This window comes from Camelina sativa, chromosome 15, assembly GCF_030686135.1.
Source record: "Camelina sativa cultivar CO46 ecotype springtype chromosome 15, ASM3068613v1".
NCBI lineage: Eukaryota > Viridiplantae > Streptophyta > Magnoliopsida > Brassicales > Brassicaceae > Camelina > Camelina sativa.
In genome coordinates, this window is record NC_141894.1 from 11,212,863 (window position 1) to 11,231,307 (window position 18,445).

Consider the following 18,445-nt stretch of genomic DNA (forward strand, 5'->3'; position numbering starts at 1 on the left):
TATTACTTTTAGAACATAAACAAAATCAGCTAAAATGGACCGAAACGCTCCATGCAATCCATTGAATACTATTTTGAATTTTTAAAATTAATTTATGAGTTTCGTTTTCATTTTACTTGAATACATCATTTTGTCTTGATTTCATCATTTTGTCTTTTTATTTAATATTAGAGCATACATACTTATCTTTTGAAGTAATTTATCTCCTATTCTCCTGAAACGAATATGTGAGATTGTGACTTTGTGAGTACGATGCTCATTTAGTCCCGCATAAAGTACTAGTGTGTACTACAGATTACGGTGTCTCATATAACCTACAAAAAAAAAAGGCCTTAGAGAATGGTGTATGTCTTGACTCGAATGTGTGCTGTAACTTGCACGTATGCATAGTTTTACCCCAATTGATCAACTTGTGAGTGAGCATTGAGCTTCGTTTTAAAGGTTATTTACTTAATTTGATCATTTTGTGTCATGCCCTTTACCTTGGAACAGAAATAGTTAATTTTTGTTCTTGTTGTTTTTATATAATGCCTTCTTGAGAACGGTTGTTTTTTCGAAAATGAAAGATAAGATAGTTTACCCAAATGGGCAAATATTTGTAGAGAAAAAAATCATCTATGGAAATATTATAAGAGTCATAACATTTTGCATATTGCTGATGACTTGACTAGAAAAGCCACGTCGACTTACATAATGAAAAGAAAAAAGAGACATATATTGACAATCATACGGGTCAGTTATTGCACGTCACATGCTATTTGGCCAATGTAAAAGCGACAGCTCATCAACTGCTCTTTTTATATTTTCAATCGAAACCGTCGAAAGTGATGATGTAGTAGTAAATTATTCCATTGGACCGATCCTCTTCTATTTTTCTGATTCCACCAAATCTTCAACATTAATTTATCTTCTGTCCTCAATTTTTCCAAAGTTTCACATTTTTGTCTATCGTTTTTTTAGGGCACATCATAAAATCTAACAAAGTATTTTTTCCATAAATATAAAAGTACTCACTGGGACATGTAGTAAATTAATAATTACTCGGACATGTGGTATAACTGTATTTAAATTTAGATTTCACAGTATTTTTTAATTGATGTAAGTACAAAGTTGAGTTATTTGACAAGTAATAATGAAATCAATCTAGCAAAACAATGGCAAAGTAGAAGCAAGAAACATGTTTCAGTAGCATCATTGAAGTTTATATGTTGTTGTGAAATACCACTTATGAGTATGATATAAAAAAGATAATATCATTTTTTAAAAATATAGATTGATTAAATGTGTTTAAACAGATAGCGCATGAATCACATAGCATTAAATGAGAATCAAAATTCAAAATAGTATTCAAAAGTAACAGACGATTCTAAAACATCGGACAAAAATTATTTTGAAGCGTTACAGATAAGTGTTATAATACAAGTTACGTCAAAACCTAAATAGTATTCAATTATAACCGACACTAGTTTTTGAAATATCAGACAAGGACTGTTTTGAAGCGTTACAGAAAAGAGAAAAATTACAAGTGAGGTGCAAACCCAAAATAGTGTTCAAAAGTAATAGACGTTTCTTTTAAAGCGTTACAGAAAAAGAGAAAAAATACAAGCGAGGTATCCGTTATTGTTTACACGTAACGATAGCTTCTCTAGCAATAGTTTCCTTGATCTCCAACTTGCTTTTTATGTATTCAATTTCCAAAGAACATTTAATGAACTACGTTTTAAGCAAAATTTCACTATGTTTTTTAAAATTCAAAATAGTGCAAAAGTAATAGACGGTTCTAAAACATTGGACAAAAAACTGTTTTGAAGTGTTACAGAGAATATTTATAATACAAGCTACGTCAAAACCCAAAATAGTATTCAATTATAACCGACACTAGTTTTTGAAATATCAGATAAGGATTGTTTTGAAGCGTTACGGAAAAGAGAAAAATTACAAGTGAGGTGCAAGCCCAAAATAGTATTCAAAAGTAATGGACGCTTCTTTTAAAGCGTTATAGAAAAAGAGAAAAAATACAAGCGAGGTATCCGCTGTTGTTTACACGTAACGATAGCTTCTCTAGCAATAGTTTTCTTGATTTCCAACTTGCTTTTTTCTGTATTCAATTTCCAAAGAACATTTAATGAACTACATTTTAAGTCAAATTTCACTATGTTTTTAAAAATTCAAAATAGTGTTTAAAAGTAATAGACGGTTCTAAAATATCAGACAAAACTGTTTTGAAGCGTTACAGAGAAGATTTATAATACAAGCTACGTCAAAACCCAGAATAGTATTCAATTATAACCGACACTAGTTTTTAAAATATTAGACAAGGATTGTTTTGAAGCGTTGCAGAAAAGAGAAAAATTACAAGTGAGGTATAAACCCAAAATAGTGTTCAAAAGTAATGGACAATGCTTCTTTTAAAGTGCTACAGAAAAAGAGAAAAAATACAAACGAGGTATCCGTTGTTGTTTACACGTAACGATAGCTTCTCTGGGGTAGAGAGAACACCACCGTGTGAGCGAGTATTGCATTCCTTCCAGATGAGGTAAATAGTGGCTTGGATTACCATTATCTTCAGCGTGGACGATAAACCTGCTGTAGTACCGATGAGCCAGCTGATCAGTGTTTGCCATGAGGAGATAATGAGATTTGGTAGACCAAGACGCGTAAAAACATGTCCCCAAACTTGGAGGGAGTAGTCACAATGCAGGAACATATGCTCCCTCAGTTCAGCAAACAAGGAAAAGGACTTCTCCTCAAATGGCTTGCACAACTCTATTGAATTTTATTATTCGGTTAATCTAATCTTTTTTTCCTGATGGAAGTTGCTTCTCCTATAACGATCAGCTTTTTATTTTTTTTTGGACTGTCCTTAACTATATAAACTTTTGTAAACCTCAAGTTCCTTTTGGTAATATAATTAACAGTTATCAAAAAAAAAAAACGATAGCTTCTCTAGCAATAGTTTCCTTGATTTCCAACTTGCTTTTTTCTATATTCAATTTCCAAAGAACATCTAATGAACTACGTTTTAAGTCAAATTTGACTATGTTTTTTAAAATTCAGAATAGTATTCAAAAGTAACAGACGGTTCTAAAACATCGGACATAAACTGTTTTGAAGCGTTACAGAGAAGATTTATAATACAAGCTACGTCAAAACCCAAAATAGTATTCAACTATACTGACACTAGTTTTTGAAATATCAGACAAGGACTGTTTTGAAGCGTTACAGAAAAGAGAAAAATTACAAGTGAGGTGCAAACCCAAAATAGTGTTTAAAAGTAATGGACGCTTCTTTTAAAGCGTTACAGAAAAAGAGAAAAAATACAAGCGAGGTATCCGCTGTTGTTTACACGTAACAATAGCTTTTCTAGCAATAGTTTCCTTGATTTCCAACTTGCTTTTTCTATATTCAATTTCCAAAGAACATCTAATGAACTACGTTTTAAGTCAAATTTGACTATGTTTTTTAAAATTCAAAAGTAACATACGGTTCTAAAACATCGGACAAAAACTGTTTTGAAGCGTTACAAAGAAGATTTATAATACAAGCTACGTCAAACCCCAATATAATATTTAATTATAATCGACACTAGTTTTTGAAATATCAGACAAGGACTGTTTTGAAGCGTTACAGAAAAAAGAAAAATTACAAGTGAGGTGCAAACCCAAAATAATGTTCAAAAGTAATGGACGCTTCTTTTAAAGTGTTACAGAAAAAGAAAAAAAATACAAGCGAGGTATCCGCTGTTGTTTACACTTAACGATAGCTTCTCTAACAATAGTTTTCTTGATTTCAAACTTGCTTTTTCCTATATTCAATTTCCAAAGAACATCTAATGAACTATGTTTTAAGTCAAATTTCAATATGTTTTTTAATTTAATTTATTTTTATGGAGATTTTAACTTTATTTTTAATATATATCCTTGTAACTCGATCATGTTCCCATATAACACCTACTATACTTATTAAATTAATGACTGTAATTTGTAGCTTTATTTTACAACTTTACATTTTATAAATTGATTTTCGCAAACCATAAGCATAACATAACAAAACAAGATCTTTATAACTTGATTGTTGCAATGCATTTGAAACTATACTTATCAGTGCTTTAAAGCGTAGAGAATATTATTCATAGAAAAAAAATGCAAAGAGTGTTTTGCATTCGGCTCATTTGAAATTTCATTGACCCAAATTTAACGAAACTTTGGACTCTTTTTTGTGTGACTTGTTAATTGAGAATTTATTATGTAATTGAGTTTAGTGCCCTCCAAATTATTGTTCCCATATAACACCTACTATACTTATTAAATTAATGACTGTAATTTGTAGCTTTATTTTACAACTTTACATTTTATAAATTGATTTTCGCAAACCATAAGCATAACATAACAAAACAAGATCTTTATAACTTGATTGTTGCAATGCATTTGAAACTATACTTATCAGTGCTCTAAAGCGTAGAGAATATTATTCATAGAAAAAATGCAATGAGTGTTTTGCATTCGGCCCATTTGAAATTTCATTGACCCAAATTCAACAAAACTTTGGACTCTTTTTTGTGTGACTTGTTAATTGAGAATTTATTATGTAATTGAGTTTAGTGCCCTCCAAATTACTGAATCGGGCATTAACAAATTTATAAATATTAAAACATCTTACAAAACAAACTAAATGTAGAATATTATAAAACCTAATTTTATTAAGGTACTTAATAGTAATACATAGGAAACGTAATAATTTTGAAAGTTTTCTTTCGCTGCAAGTACTCCTCTAACCTAATTCTCTCCCACCTCTCTCCTCTCTAAATAAACAAACTAGCCGCCGCCTTTGTTTCGGCCAACGTTCGGTGGCTTTATAGCCCCGGCGTTGTGCCTCTTTTATGTTTAATTGCTTTTTCTTCTTGCGTATGTCCTTGTCTGGCTATGGATTGTCTTCTTTTGCTGGTTCGGTGGAGTCTCTCCCTTCTTTTGAAGATCCAGATCCAATCCGTCTTGATGCTCGGTGGTTTTTAATCGAGAGGTTTCTTATTACAGGAAGGTGGGTTTGATTCCATGTCTCGTAATCGATCTCAATGTCACCAAGTTAAGCGTGTTTGGTTTATCCCTTGTTTGCTTGATGGTGCCTTTAGTTGTTGTTTGTGAGATTAGTATAGTGGTTTTTTGGGTACCAAGTCCTTTGTTTAGAGGTCTTTCTAGGGTTGTATGGCGTGGCCATGGGTTCCGTTAAGGTTCTTTGTGATATGTTAGGCTTGAATAGTTGGATATGGCTCGGGTTTTTGGTTTTGATTTTGGATCTTTGCACTACCTCTGCTTCGAGTCCTCTTGTTGGATTGTGGTTATGAGTTTCTCAGGGTTCGCTCTTGGTGTTAGTCATTTGGATGGTGTTTTGTTGCTGAGTCACCTACTAGCCTCTCTTTGAGTTTCCTTGTGAAGTTTTGGAGTTAGGTTTTAGTCGAAGCAGTGGAATAGTTCTCTAGTTCTTCTCTTGCGAGGACGTCACCAGTTTTATGTCTGTAGGTGGCTGAAACTGGGTCGACGAGTGTCTGCGTGTAAGAACAGTTGATCTTGCGTGGCTTGTCTCCAGTCGATTTCAAGGTTTTCTTTTTCCCTAGGGTTTCTTGCTCTCATCGTCTGGCTGGTGAGGTGCTTCGGTAGTTGTATTTGTGTCTTTGGTCGCGATGGTATCTTGCTTTCCTCTCTGTCGGTTTTGCTTCTGGTTTGGCGTCGGTGTGAGGTTTGATCCGGCGTAATTGGTGCTTCCGACTCATAATGTTCTCTAGAGAAGCCAAGCGGGAGTCTCTCGTGCCTTTGTACAATTATAGTGTTTAGGTTTCATTTTCTCCAAATCATTTGTACCTCTTTAGATTTTTGCTTAAGTGTTTGTTTTTAATCAGCTTCCCTCTTTTGGGCTAATGACTATGAGGACTTCATTAGTCCGCCAGCTCTTGTAATTTCAACTTGTATCCTTTTTTGGCTCATTCATAAAATTAAGATGACCAAAAAAAAAAGATATTCTAAAAATTGGTTTATCAGATTAATAATAATTTGCTGAACTCTTTTAAAAAAAAAATTTGCAGAACTTTCCCAAGTTTTATGTGTAAGATGCATTTTTTGATAAATAATCTACTTGTTATGTAAGACAATAAAAAAAGATAGGGGTGATTGCATAAATTTAAAATTTTTGAAGGGTTCCTCTTCAATACTGAAAAATACCAGAGTTATAAATACAAAAATATCTGATCCTAATCATCACTCGAAAATATCTTTCTTTCCCTTTCCACTTTTTCGCTTACACTTTCCCCCAACTCATCATCACTTTAAAAATATCTCACACCACATAAACACTTAACCCGACCCGATTACCCGAATACCCGACCCGGTCCATCCCAATGTCAGGAACCACCACCGTTTCCTCCGGAGACCTCAACAACCTCCGTCTCCCAACCCCAACGCTCGACGCCGAATCGCAGTCCCTGCTGCAATCAATCTCAGCTCAAGGCGGTTACGCCTATGCTCGCATGGCGGCGCTAGCTGTTTCCGGCGACAAAAGCGCGGCGGAGGCGGCGCGTGATATGGCTTGGGAGCAACTTCACTCTGGTCCATGGCACTCGGTTCTCCCTGTATGGCGCGACGCTTACTCAATGGCTTGTCTCCACGTCGCTAAAATCCACTTCGCCGCCGGCGAGTTTGGTGAGGCCCTTGGTGCGCTTGATATGGGTCTTATCATGGGAGGGATGCTTCTCCGCAAGGATCTTCACGATTCTGTTTTATTGGTCTCCTCTGAAGCTCGTAAGAAGACTAAGAGCCTTGAAGAAGCTTCTGGAGATTTCAAGGGTGAGAAATTGGTCCCGGAAGTTCCCGTCGACGTTAATGAGGTCAGAACATGTTTTTTCACTAATCGAAAAAAGTTACTTGTAGAGCTCAGATCTTGAAACCTCGATGAGCTCTATATTGAAAAATGGAGTTAGAATCATTGAGTTTCGTGTTGATTTGGTTGCTGTGGTGAACATGCAGGTGCTTAAGATTCTACCTTGCAGGTCGTTAAGTTGTAGAAGAGTAGAGAAGAGGTCTGATTTATCTTTGGAGGGGTTCCTGCGTGATTATTTTCAGTCAGGTACACCAGTTGTAATAACCAATTGTATGGCTCATTGGCCAGCCAGGACCAAGTGGAACCACTTGGACTACCTCAATACTGTTGCTGGTTACCGAACCGTTCCCGTGGAGGTGTGACTACCCATCATTTCTTCCCTTATTATTTACATCTGTTTACATACTTAGTTAGCTTGTTGTGTGGTAAAAGGTTTATGGTCGAGCTTAGAATGAGATTTACTTCTAGGTTAGTTTATCACATTAAATCAGATTGATAGTGTTGCATTTTATGAAGGATAAGAGCATAAGCTCTGTCACTTTTGTATCACAAAGTTAGGAGTCGTACCATTGTCTTGTCTGAGCTAATAAGAAGATGGGTTTGATCAGAATAATTTGTCTTTAGCTGAAAGCTGGTAAAGTGCTGTTCAGGTGGGGAAAAACTATTTGTGTTCTGATTGGAAGCAAGAGCTTGTGACGTTTTCTCAGTTCCTTGAACGGATTCGAACCAATAAATCTTCTTCCATGGAACCTACTTATCTTGCCCAGCATCCGTTGTTTGATCAGGTATATATATTAAATGTACTAGGATGTTTAGTTTTATACAGTAATGTCTGTACTCGGTGTGTGTCATACTGAACATATGGTCATTGGTTTAACACAAATGGGCAGATAAACGAACTGAAAGATGATATATGTATTCCTGATTACTGTTTTGTCGGTGGCGGGGAAATCCAATCTCTTAATGCGTGGTTTGGCCCGGCTGGGACAGTTACTCCATTACACCATGATCCACATCACAATATACTTGCTCAGGTAAATATGGTCAAATATATTTTCCTTACATGAGCTGAGAGCAGGGCTTCTTGCCTGTGCTGGCAGTCTTTTGTGCTATCCTATGTTTATGTTCTGTTAGTGTTTAACAACCTTTTTCTTCTTTGATGTTCTTGCATACTAAAGCCTGATCATCTCGCTGGATTGAAGTTTGATGACTCTTTGACTAACCAAAAAATCGTTTGGCCTGCACATTTGGACCTCTGTGTCTCATATGTGTCTAGTTTACAGAAACTTCATTATTTATATGCTTTCTCCTCCTACTGAAGTTTTGATATCATCTGTTCTTCAGGTTGTTGGCAAGAAGTATATAAGGCTTTACCCATCCTCCCTGCAAGACGAACTTTACCCTTACTCTGAGACAATGCTCTGCAACTCTAGCCAGGTAAGCTTTTTCAATTTCCGAAGTCAAATCTGATTTTGGATTGAACATAAAACCGGAGGCTGACTTGATTTTCTGTTCCAAAACTGGTTGGTTTCAAACTTTGGTTGAAGGTTGATCTGGACAATATAGACAAGACCGAGTTCCCAAAGGCAACGGAGTTGGAGTTTATGGATTGTATTCTAGAAGAAGGTGAAATGCTGTACATCCCTCCCAAATGGTGGCACTATGTCAGGTCCTTAACCATGAGTTTCTCGGTCAGCTTCTGGTGGAGCAACGAAACAGATTCCTCTAGCTCGTAACGAAAGGAGTTATTTTTAATCTCTGTTTCAGGTTCGAAGTTCACTTTGTGTCTTATATACAGAATTATATAAGATCTTAAGATGGGATTAAAGAAGAAAGTAAGTGTAGAAGAAAACAATTGCTCCGAGCATGAAGATGTTTGTTTTGGTTTACGTCTATGTTGTAAAAGACAAATTGAGAGCTCTTGGGTACAGACATTTTTTAGGTATTGTAATGTTTGTATTTGCTTCAAGTAAGGAAAGTTTAATCTATATCTACTCCTTCAATTAGTATTTCCTGTTAGTTGGTTAATTATGTCATTGTACTTGCACTGATCTTGTTGTTGATATCAGGTTTTAAATACCTGGCGACGACCTAATCAACGCTTTGGAGTTCGTGGATGAATAATACTCATAACTAAAAGCAATAATTGTAATTTAATTTCTTAGACACGTAACCCGCAACAACTCAGTTGTCTAATGACCCTCAGATGTAAATTTAACCCCCAGCGTCACAATTCTTTCTTTTTCCCGCCTTTGTTTTATTAGACAAGATTCAATACGTCTTTGTAGTAGTAGTAGACGTAGAAAATTATGAGTGGATTTTGAAAATACAGTTAAGAACCATATTTCAGTCCTACATGCCTATATGCCTATATGCCGATATATACTTTATAAACTCTCTACTAGTAAAAAATAACCAAAAGCGTATCAAGTTTTGGACATTACTGTATGTCTCGCATAATTGCATTTATGACAAAAACATACTATTTCACAGTAATGTCTGTGAGTTTCCTGTTGTCCGCCGTTTAAAACAAAACCGTCGGTGCTGAATCAGACGCGGACGTAGGTAACAAATCAGTAACGGTAAGTTTGGTAAAACTTTCTGATTAAAGCCCAATCTTAATTCTTAACCCAAGCCATGATACTACTAATACATACTAACAAATTAAGCTGAATCCAAGCCAATAAACTAATCGTAAGACCAATAGAGTCAAACATTAATTACATAACTACAATTATTTGCGTTCGAAGAAGATGTGTATCGTCGTTATCTCATAACACGAACGAAAAAAATGATTAAAATGCAAGAACATCAACACGTGGCGTCATGTTGACCCTGCAAAGATGATGATAAGTAGTATTACGCCAAAAAAAAAAAAAAAAAAAAAAAAAAAGCTTATCCAACCCGGCAAGTCGCATCGGAAAATCTAATCGTAGCTTCAATAATTTGCATGGGAACTCTCCCCCACTTCCAGTTCCTGTCTCCATCTTACTTTGTCTGTGCAAAGCTTTTTCCTACTACTACTATTAACATCTAACCAATGTGCTCAAAACTTATAAACCATGTGTGTGTTTCTTCATATTTGTGGCCATATTATTGCAAACAACCTGTAATACAAACCACACAATCCCATGTTATTCAATTAAACAAACCCACATGTTATAAAGTTACACCATTTTTTTTATCTTTACGTTCTCGTCTTTTTCGAAAATAAAAAAATAAGATCTTACATGAATTTGACATCTGTTGTTGAGTAATTTGATGTAGGCAAATTCGTGATTAATCAGAGATTACACGAACACAACCTTCATTATTGTACGAGGCCAAAATGTCTAATCATACCCATATCGTGTTATTATTTCCTTAATAATACTTTATGTAAACCAAAAAAAAAAAAAAAAAAAGCCAAGTATTGTCCTTTTCTTTTTTCTTTTCTTATTAATATATTTTATTTAAAATTTCCCTCTTTCTATTTAATATTATCCGCTATTTATATCCCATTAACGTTTATCTTCTTCCCTCACCCTCCCCCATCATCAAAGTCCCAATTCCCAACACTGTCGTTAAAAAAAAAAAAAAAAAAATGAAACTCAACGTCGTCGTTTCATTTCTCCTCCTTCTAATCTCAACGGCCACATGTTGTCCGCCGTCAGACCGCCGTGCACTCCTAGCTTTCAAGTCAGCTCTTCACGAACCACACCTCGGCATTTTCAACTCATGGACAGGCCAAGACTGTTGCCACAACTGGTACGGTGTTAGCTGCGACTCCCTAACTCACCGAGTCGCCGACATAAACCTCCGCGGCGAGTCAGAAGATCCAATCTTCGAACGAGCTCACCGGACCGGTTACATGACCGGACACATCTCCGCCTCCATATGCGAACTCACACGTCTCTCCGCCATCACAATCGCCGACTGGAAAGGTATCTCCGGCGAAATCCCTAAATGCATCACTCGTCTCCCTTTCCTTCGTACGCTCGACTTAATCGGAAACCAAATCTCCGGCGGGTTACCGTACGACATCGGGAGATTGAACCGGTTAGCTGTTTTAAACGTAGCCGATAACCGAATCTCCGGTCCGATTCCGAAATCGTTAACCAATCTCTCCAGCTTAATGCATTTAGATCTACGTAACAACTTGATCTCCGGCGTGATCCCGTCGGACATCGGAAGAATGAAAATGCTCAGCCGTGCTTTGTTATCCGGTAACCGAATAACCGGTCGGATCCCAGAATCGTTAACCAACATTTACCGGTTAGCTGACGTGGATCTCTCCGGTAACCAACTCTACGGTACAATCCCACCGTCTCTAGGACGCATGTCGGTTCTAGCAACGCTCAACCTCGACGGGAACAAAATCTCCGGGGAGATACCTCAGACACTGATGACGTCGTCGGTGATGAACCTGAACTTGAGCCGGAACTTGCTACAAGGAAAGATACCTGAAGGGTTTGGGCCAAGGTCTTACTTCACAGTTCTTGATTTGTCGTATAATAATCTCAAAGGACCAATACCGAGATCTATCTCTGGTGCGTCGTTCATTGGTCATTTGGATCTTAGCCATAACCATCTCTGTGGGAGGATTCCGATGGGTTCGCCGTTCGATCATCTTGAAGCGGCGTCGTTTATGTTTAACGACTGTCTTTGTGGTAAACCCTTGAGGGCTTGTTTGAAAAAATGATTTTTATATGTAATTTGAGTTTTTTTTTTTTAATATTAATTAGAGACATTATTATTATATTTATGGTTATGCATTTTAAAACAAGAAAGATTATAAATGTGTGCTACATTTAGTTGATTTGTGGGATGACCAACATTATATATAAACTCCAATTCCATTAATCACACTGCTCATATCATTTTTAAATGCAATTTTTTTTTTTTTTTTGGCATATTGTTATCAAATCTAACCATAATGTAACATATACGATTATCATAAACTTTTCTACTAGCATTACGACGATAACTACTCTTGCATCACAACACGTTTGAATGTATTACACATTTTTAGAATTACACTCGCATTCAAATTAAAACGTTACCTTTGATATAGTAATTTCCACGATTATTTTAAAATAAATTAGTCAATTAGGTTTACGACAAGAGTCAATATATTGGGAATATCAGAATATGGATATACATAGAAATACCATACTTTACGGATACGTTCGTATTTATTGTAGTCTCGAGTAAGTTTTTTTTTTTCGTGTTCTTTCTTTCTTTACATATTTTATACTACAAGTGCATAGTATTTGAATAAAAAAATAGACTAGGAATGCATTTAGTTGGGTTTGTTTTTAGAACATTTATTCTAGAGCTAAATACACATATACGTATAATAGATTGGTGAAAATTTTAATGTGGAGAAATTCAAATCACATGAAGAAGAACAACGAAAGAATTGAATGAAAACATTAAAAGAAGGAAAAGAAGGCGTTGTGGGGATAATAAAAGCATAATAAAAAAAAAGTGGTAATTAAATGGGGCAGAGGCAGTGCATGTGAGACTCTCTGTAAGCATATTGCGGTGAGTGTCAACCTCAGGACCTGTCGCTGCCTTCACTACATGGGTCTACTCTTTTAAGTCACTACATTCATTGCTTTTGTCTTGAAAGATATTTTTATTTTTTCATTATACTATTATTACTTACTTATTTAGAAAATTATAGATTTTGATGGGCTCATTAAGCTCTAGAGTCCAAAACTAATTGGGCCTACTTTGGTCCCCTATTTGATTGTGATTTTTTTTATGGCTTAGTAAGTGTCAAACACAAATCTTGATTTCACACTTTCTGGTATGCTAAAGTTGAGGTTATTAGATGATGTTCAAACAAAACCATTTGTATATGATGTATCTTATGTATTTGCTAATACAAGAAATTTAAAACCAACACATAAAATTTAACTGTTGCCAAGACTATGAAAAGAAGATAGTGGTACAAGTTCTTTAACTCTCTCCCTGCCTTTGGTTGCTTATGGAATGAGGTTGGCCGAACACAACACGTGATCACCCTTCGTAATGTCTAAACCTTCTTTTGTCTTTTTTTACTTGACTAGTTTGTTCCAATATTAATTATCTTGATGGGTTTTAGCATATAAAATTCAGATTGTCAGTTTTCAGAAATGCCAACCTATAATTATAGGCTTTGTCCCCTTTCGTTTTTTCATCCTTTATTCCTCTTTTTTGTATTTGTCTTTTTGATCAGTGCCACCCAAAATATATACTTTGTTCACTGTAAAAACAACTTAGCAGAAAATTGTTTTTTAATGGAATAGGATATCTCTCCTATAATTAACAGAAAACATCACAAAGAACCTAAATACATAATACCAAACAAGAAAGCAAAGCCATCGAATGAGTCATCGACTCATTGTAAAAATTAAAGACTATCCCAGTTATATAACGGAGAAGAGTTAACTGTGAATTTCCGTATCTTTACATCACAAATGAGTCATTATACAAAGACCGATAGACGACTTTTGAACAAACTTGTGTGTAAGAGATAAAAATCACTTAATAACGCAATAGATAAATCACTTAACAACATTCAAAAAAAAAAAAGTTTGAAGGAATTAATTTTAGGTGATTAATGCTCAGAAGAAATAAATAAAAAATACATAAAAATAAAGATTAAATTAGAGAACTAATAGAAATTTTGTCTATTTGTGAGATGGTAATTACGCACTTAGTAGACCATATTTTTACCTTCTTTTGAGGATTTTATAAAAACTATGGAAAATAATAATTGGCAATAATTTAGGAAAAAACATTTTTTATTTCCATTTTTTCTTATAACAAAAAATATTCCCAGTTTTCCTTGATTAATATATATTATTTAATTTAAGTTATTTTCTAGATTTATTATTATGCTTTTTAATACTTTAAATTATATAAAACGAATATTGAATTTGATTTTATCAAATTTTATTTGGTGGTTATTAATTTAAATGATAATATAAAATTGATATTTGATTAGATAAAACTAATTTTCTCTTTTTTTGTGAGGGAATAATAGTAATCAAATGCAGAAGACAATTTGAAATTTTTAGTTTTGGGAATTAGAGAGTTATTAAAGGAATTGATTCATTGTAGGAAAATAGACAATCAAATTGATTCATTAGCTAGCTTTATTCTTCAAATCATAAGTAATTTTTTACACCAAAACATAACAACCATTTAATCAAAACAAACAAAAACATCACAAAAAAAATCAAATCATGTGGGTAAGGACATGGTTGTGTAGATCAGCTATAGAGTGTGTACCTCTTACGCACAATCACACGTAGTTTGGATCCAAAACAGTATCATAGCAAATAGTAAATACTGTCAATTGGCTAAGAACAATTAATATTTAATTTTTTTTATCCGTAATGACTATTATTAAAATTTATTATTTAAAACATATATAATAATGTAATTATTTATCCTTAATGGGATAATAATGTATTAACATATATTTATCTTTAATGACTAAGACCATGATTAGTGGGCGTTACTCTCTCATGGGTTTTTAATTAAAAATTAATAAAATAATATGAAAAAGAAAGAAAAGGAAAGAGAATCGTTCTCCAAATACTTCCGTTAGTAACGCTTCTCTCTTTAATGACTAAGACCATGATTAGTGGGCGTTACTCTCCCATGGGTCTTTAATTCAAGTTTTTATTGGTTATATAATAAAATATTATTTTTTTTTCTGAGAAACGGAGAAGAACTCTCCCGCTATTGATGCCCTAATATTTGACATACCGCAAAAATGTATTTTCCTAATATTATATAAAGGATGCATACATAATATATAATGTATGTAATATTTTTCACATAGATATACAACTTTTTGGCAGAACATCTATAAAATGTTAATTTTTATTTTCAAAACCAAACATCTACCTTAGGTCGAAAATGGTTGCACAACTGAAAAAATTGAAAAAAGTTATTCAACCAATTTTCACCATTTGAATTGAAGAAGTTGAAAAAAAACTACTGAATTAGTTAAACTTAAAAGATTGAGAAAAATAAACTAATTTGAATTTAGGTTGTAGCTGAATTGTTAATATGGCTAGGCTTTGTTTTACCGGTGCGTACTTTTGCTTATTTCCCCATATCTCAACATATTTGCATGTATTGCTATTATTATATCATACACATAGAATTAATTAAGCTGAGTCTTATATCCATTGTATAGAGAGGATCTTGATTGAACCAGTACTCCTTCACATATCAATTCTTTCTCTTTAATAGTTTTATGTGACACTATATAAGGAACGATAATAACTTTGATTTCTAAAGAAGACCAGACAGATAATTAATCATAACTTGTTAGAAAATATGTATCTGTCCTATACATATAATATATTTAGAATCAACGTTTGAGTATTACGGATACATTTTTGACAAAGGATTGTTAGTATAATAATATCAGTAAATATTGTATTATAAATTTAGTTTCCGGCTTAGCAATTTCTTGCTATACTTCAAAAATAACACAGAATGTTCGAATAAAAGATTCTCCATGGATATGTTGTAATCATGTTCGTAAGAGCGTTGGAGCATCTTGACGTGATGATATTTTGCTCGGACGACTAGATCTTTGTCAACAGAATTACATTACTAATCAATAATAAAGTAATGGAAGAAGATGTGGCATCAAGGTGCCCAAACACTTTCATAAACATGTCTTAAGTGTAGTTGTTGGGATTCACTTTGCCGTCTTAGTTCAACATCTTTTATCTAATCGGTAAAAAACCATTTACCGAATCACTAGAACTTTGATGATCCAAGATTAACTAATGAAGCTTGAAGAATATATAATCGCTTTTGAGTGCTATCAACGTATGTATATATGTGAACGAAGGAAAAGATATACACAAATGTGGGTTCTCAAGTGTAATTATGAGGTAACGTGTTTTATGGAAGGATTTAGACCGTGTAATTATGATTACACATTCCCATCTCTTATTCTTTACTTATTTTAATTTTCTTTTGTTTCTACCACATTTTCAACACAACCCTCTCGTGATATTTTTCGCGTCCAATCCAATATACCCACTAACTCCATCTTTTTTCCTTGACCTTCGAAATAAACTAATGATTTCTTATCATTATCCTTTTTAAAAACAAACCCTGTTTTTTTTGTCTAAATTATGTTATTTAGAAAATAAAAACATTTAGGATTGTGCAATCGAAATCTTCTAATACCAAATTATTATACTTTTCAAAAATTCTCACATCAGGAGAAATACATTTTCTTATCCAGTTTCTTGGTCTAACAATGATTTGCATACAAATAATATGACAATCAGGAAAAAAAGAAACTGAAAATACCCAAAAATAACAAAAAATTATATACAACTTTGTAGTTTGTACGTGTTAGATTCCCCCCACACGTGGATTAGAAATCAATAAACGGATCGTTTCTACGACACACGTGCGGCGGAGACCGTAATGGTGACGGAGGAGCTGATGATGGCGTCGTCCTCAGCTTCTCAAAATGTTCCCTTATATCAAACCCACCTACCGTTAATTCTCCGTCATCTCTTAACGGTATAAACGGTGGTCGTGACACCTCCGTTAACAAATCCCACCTCAGACCCGCGAAAAAAGCGTGCTCCTTTACCTCCGCGGCGCCACGGTGGCTACCTAACCGCCTATCCGGATCCTTCACAAGCAACCGCCGTATCAGATCAGTTAGGTCGTTAGGTTTTCCCGCGAACTCGGGTTCCTTCATCAACACGTTACGAAAAGTCTCCTTTTTGCTCTTCCCTTTGAACGGAGTCTCTCCATACATCATCTCGTACGTCAAAACGCCGAGAGCCCACCAGTCTACGGCGAAGTCGTGACCGTCGCCGCGGATTACCTCTGGCGAAACGTACTCGTCGGTTCCGACAAAGGAATTAGAACGTTCGCCGGAGGAGAAACTCGTTTTCCGGCGATTGATGGGGTTAACCCGAGCGGATCTCGTTTTCTTCAACAACCGTGTTTTGTTTTTGCTCTCTGTCGCCGCCGGTGAGATCAACCGGGAAAAGCTCAGACTTTTTTTACGATCGATGCTTAATTCCGGGTCGGGTTGATAGAATTGGGGCCGGGTGGGCTTTTTGAGGCTCCGGGAAAGGTCGAAATCGGTTAAGGTAACGTGACCCGACTGCTGAATGAGTATGTTCTCTGGTTTCAAGTCTCTGTAAGCGATCCCCATGGTATGAAGATGCTCAAGCGCACAGACGATCTCAGCCACGTAGAATCTAATAACAGAGGAGTTAAAAACGCCGTCGTTTTGACGGCGAAGGAGTACGTTAAGATCGCCGCCGGAGCAATAAGGTACGGCCCAAGCAAAGTATCCCGGTGACTCAAAAGAAGCTAAGAGACGAGGGAGAAAAGGGTTTTGATTAGAATTAACGGAGAGACGACTGAGAACCTCGATTTCCCACCGTGCACGGCGGATAGAGGAAGCAGAGGATTTGTGTACGAGCTTGACGGCGAAGGGAGAAGAAGAAGAAGAAGAGGTTGAAACGAGGTCGTCGTGTGCGAGGAAGACGGTTGCTGTTGCACCTTTACCAAGGATTTTGAGAGCTTTGATAGAGTCAAGGTGGAGAATCTCCGGCGGTGATGATGGTGGGGACGATGGTGATGTTTCCATTGAGTGTGAGTGATGAGAGACGAGTGGGTCTGAATTTTGCATTGTGTCTCCTCTTGCGTCTATTTATATTATTTGTGCTCTCGTTATCGTTGTCTTCGAACTTGTTAATGTCATACTTTTTTTTGTCTCTTTTAGTTTTTTTTTTCTTCCTCATGCAGAAAAATTATTTAAAATACTAGTTAATTATTTTTCCCCTTATAATGGCGATCAAAATGTATGTCTAATAGAAAAAGGTTGCGGAAGATATATGCACACGTAATATAATCTATCATTTTATTTTCTTTAATAGGATAATGACACCATGACTATATAGCATATAAACGTACCTACTATTATAAGATGATCCACTTTTGTTTACGATATTATTGATTTTTAATATAAATTAGTGAAAGTTTGATATGAATTATTTAAAATGCCGTTTAGAATCAAACTTATTCGGAGACTCGAAAAAGAACCGTCCAAGATTGTAAGCTAAAATATTCTCTTAGTTCGAGATCTTAATTATCAAGGACATCAAAATCCCACTGCTATATATGTTCAAGAACGTGTTTATGAATAGTGACGATGGATGGACCGGTCGAATTCTTCTTCAAACACAAAAGACCATGGATATATATGATATTAGTTCTTGAAAGAGGTATATGGTTGTTAAGGAATGGATGATCACTGTTAAATGGACCATACGATCGAGCTCATCCAAGGTGATTATGTAGTCGAATGACTATATACCATGATAGAATAACAAATGAAAATATTTATTGATTTTTAACACAACGTTAATCAGAACTGCGGAACGTCAAGATCAAAACACTTGGAACAACTTTTTAGTTATTCGTTTGAACTACCATCATTCTATAATGCGAGCAAAGAATGCTGGATATTTCTCTTCTAGATACAGCTCGTGTCATGAGTTGTATAATATTTTTATAAAAATTTCTATTAATGCAG

The 18,445-nt window shown here is 35.1% G+C and overlaps 2 protein-coding genes and 1 pseudogene across 9 annotated transcripts; 2 read left to right on the top strand and 1 right to left on the bottom strand.

Moving 5' to 3' along the window:
* Positions 1 to 6,252: 6,252 nt before the first annotated feature.
* LOC104746496 (lysine-specific demethylase JMJ30) lies at positions 6,253 to 9,230 on the top strand. 7 transcript variants are annotated; one of them, XR_015582659.1, is made up of 7 exons: positions 6,253 to 6,874; positions 7,014 to 7,223; positions 7,508 to 7,652; positions 7,758 to 7,901; positions 8,212 to 8,304; positions 8,415 to 8,809; positions 8,937 to 9,230. XR_015582659.1 is itself a non-coding variant. In XM_010467986.3 (6 exons), the coding sequence occupies exons 1-6, from the start codon at positions 6,389 to 6,391 to the stop codon at positions 8,601 to 8,603; spliced, it is 1,257 nt and encodes a 418-aa protein (XP_010466288.2). In that variant the 5' UTR covers positions 6,253 to 6,388; the 3' UTR covers positions 8,604 to 8,855. The 7 variants fall into 7 exon arrangements, 1 of the variants encoding a protein (XP_010466288.2); XR_015582657.1 differs by having other exon boundaries at positions 7,518 to 7,652; positions 8,046 to 8,304; XR_760905.3 differs by having other exon boundaries at positions 7,518 to 7,652.
* Positions 9,231 to 10,118: 888 nt separating this feature from the next.
* Positions 10,119 to 11,709, top strand: LOC104746497 (uncharacterized). Its single transcript, XM_010467988.2, has one exon. The coding sequence runs from the start codon at positions 10,451 to 10,453 to the stop codon at positions 11,546 to 11,548; it is 1,098 nt and encodes a 365-aa protein (XP_010466290.2). The 5' UTR covers positions 10,119 to 10,450; the 3' UTR covers positions 11,549 to 11,709.
* Positions 11,710 to 16,051: 4,342 nt separating this feature from the next.
* LOC104746498 (serine/threonine-protein kinase UCNL pseudogene) lies at positions 16,052 to 17,690 on the bottom strand (annotated as a pseudogene). The gene has a single exon (XR_015581489.1). The product of XR_015581489.1 is annotated as a serine/threonine-protein kinase UCNL pseudogene (transcript).
* Between the last annotated feature and the right edge of the window lie 755 nt (positions 17,691 to 18,445).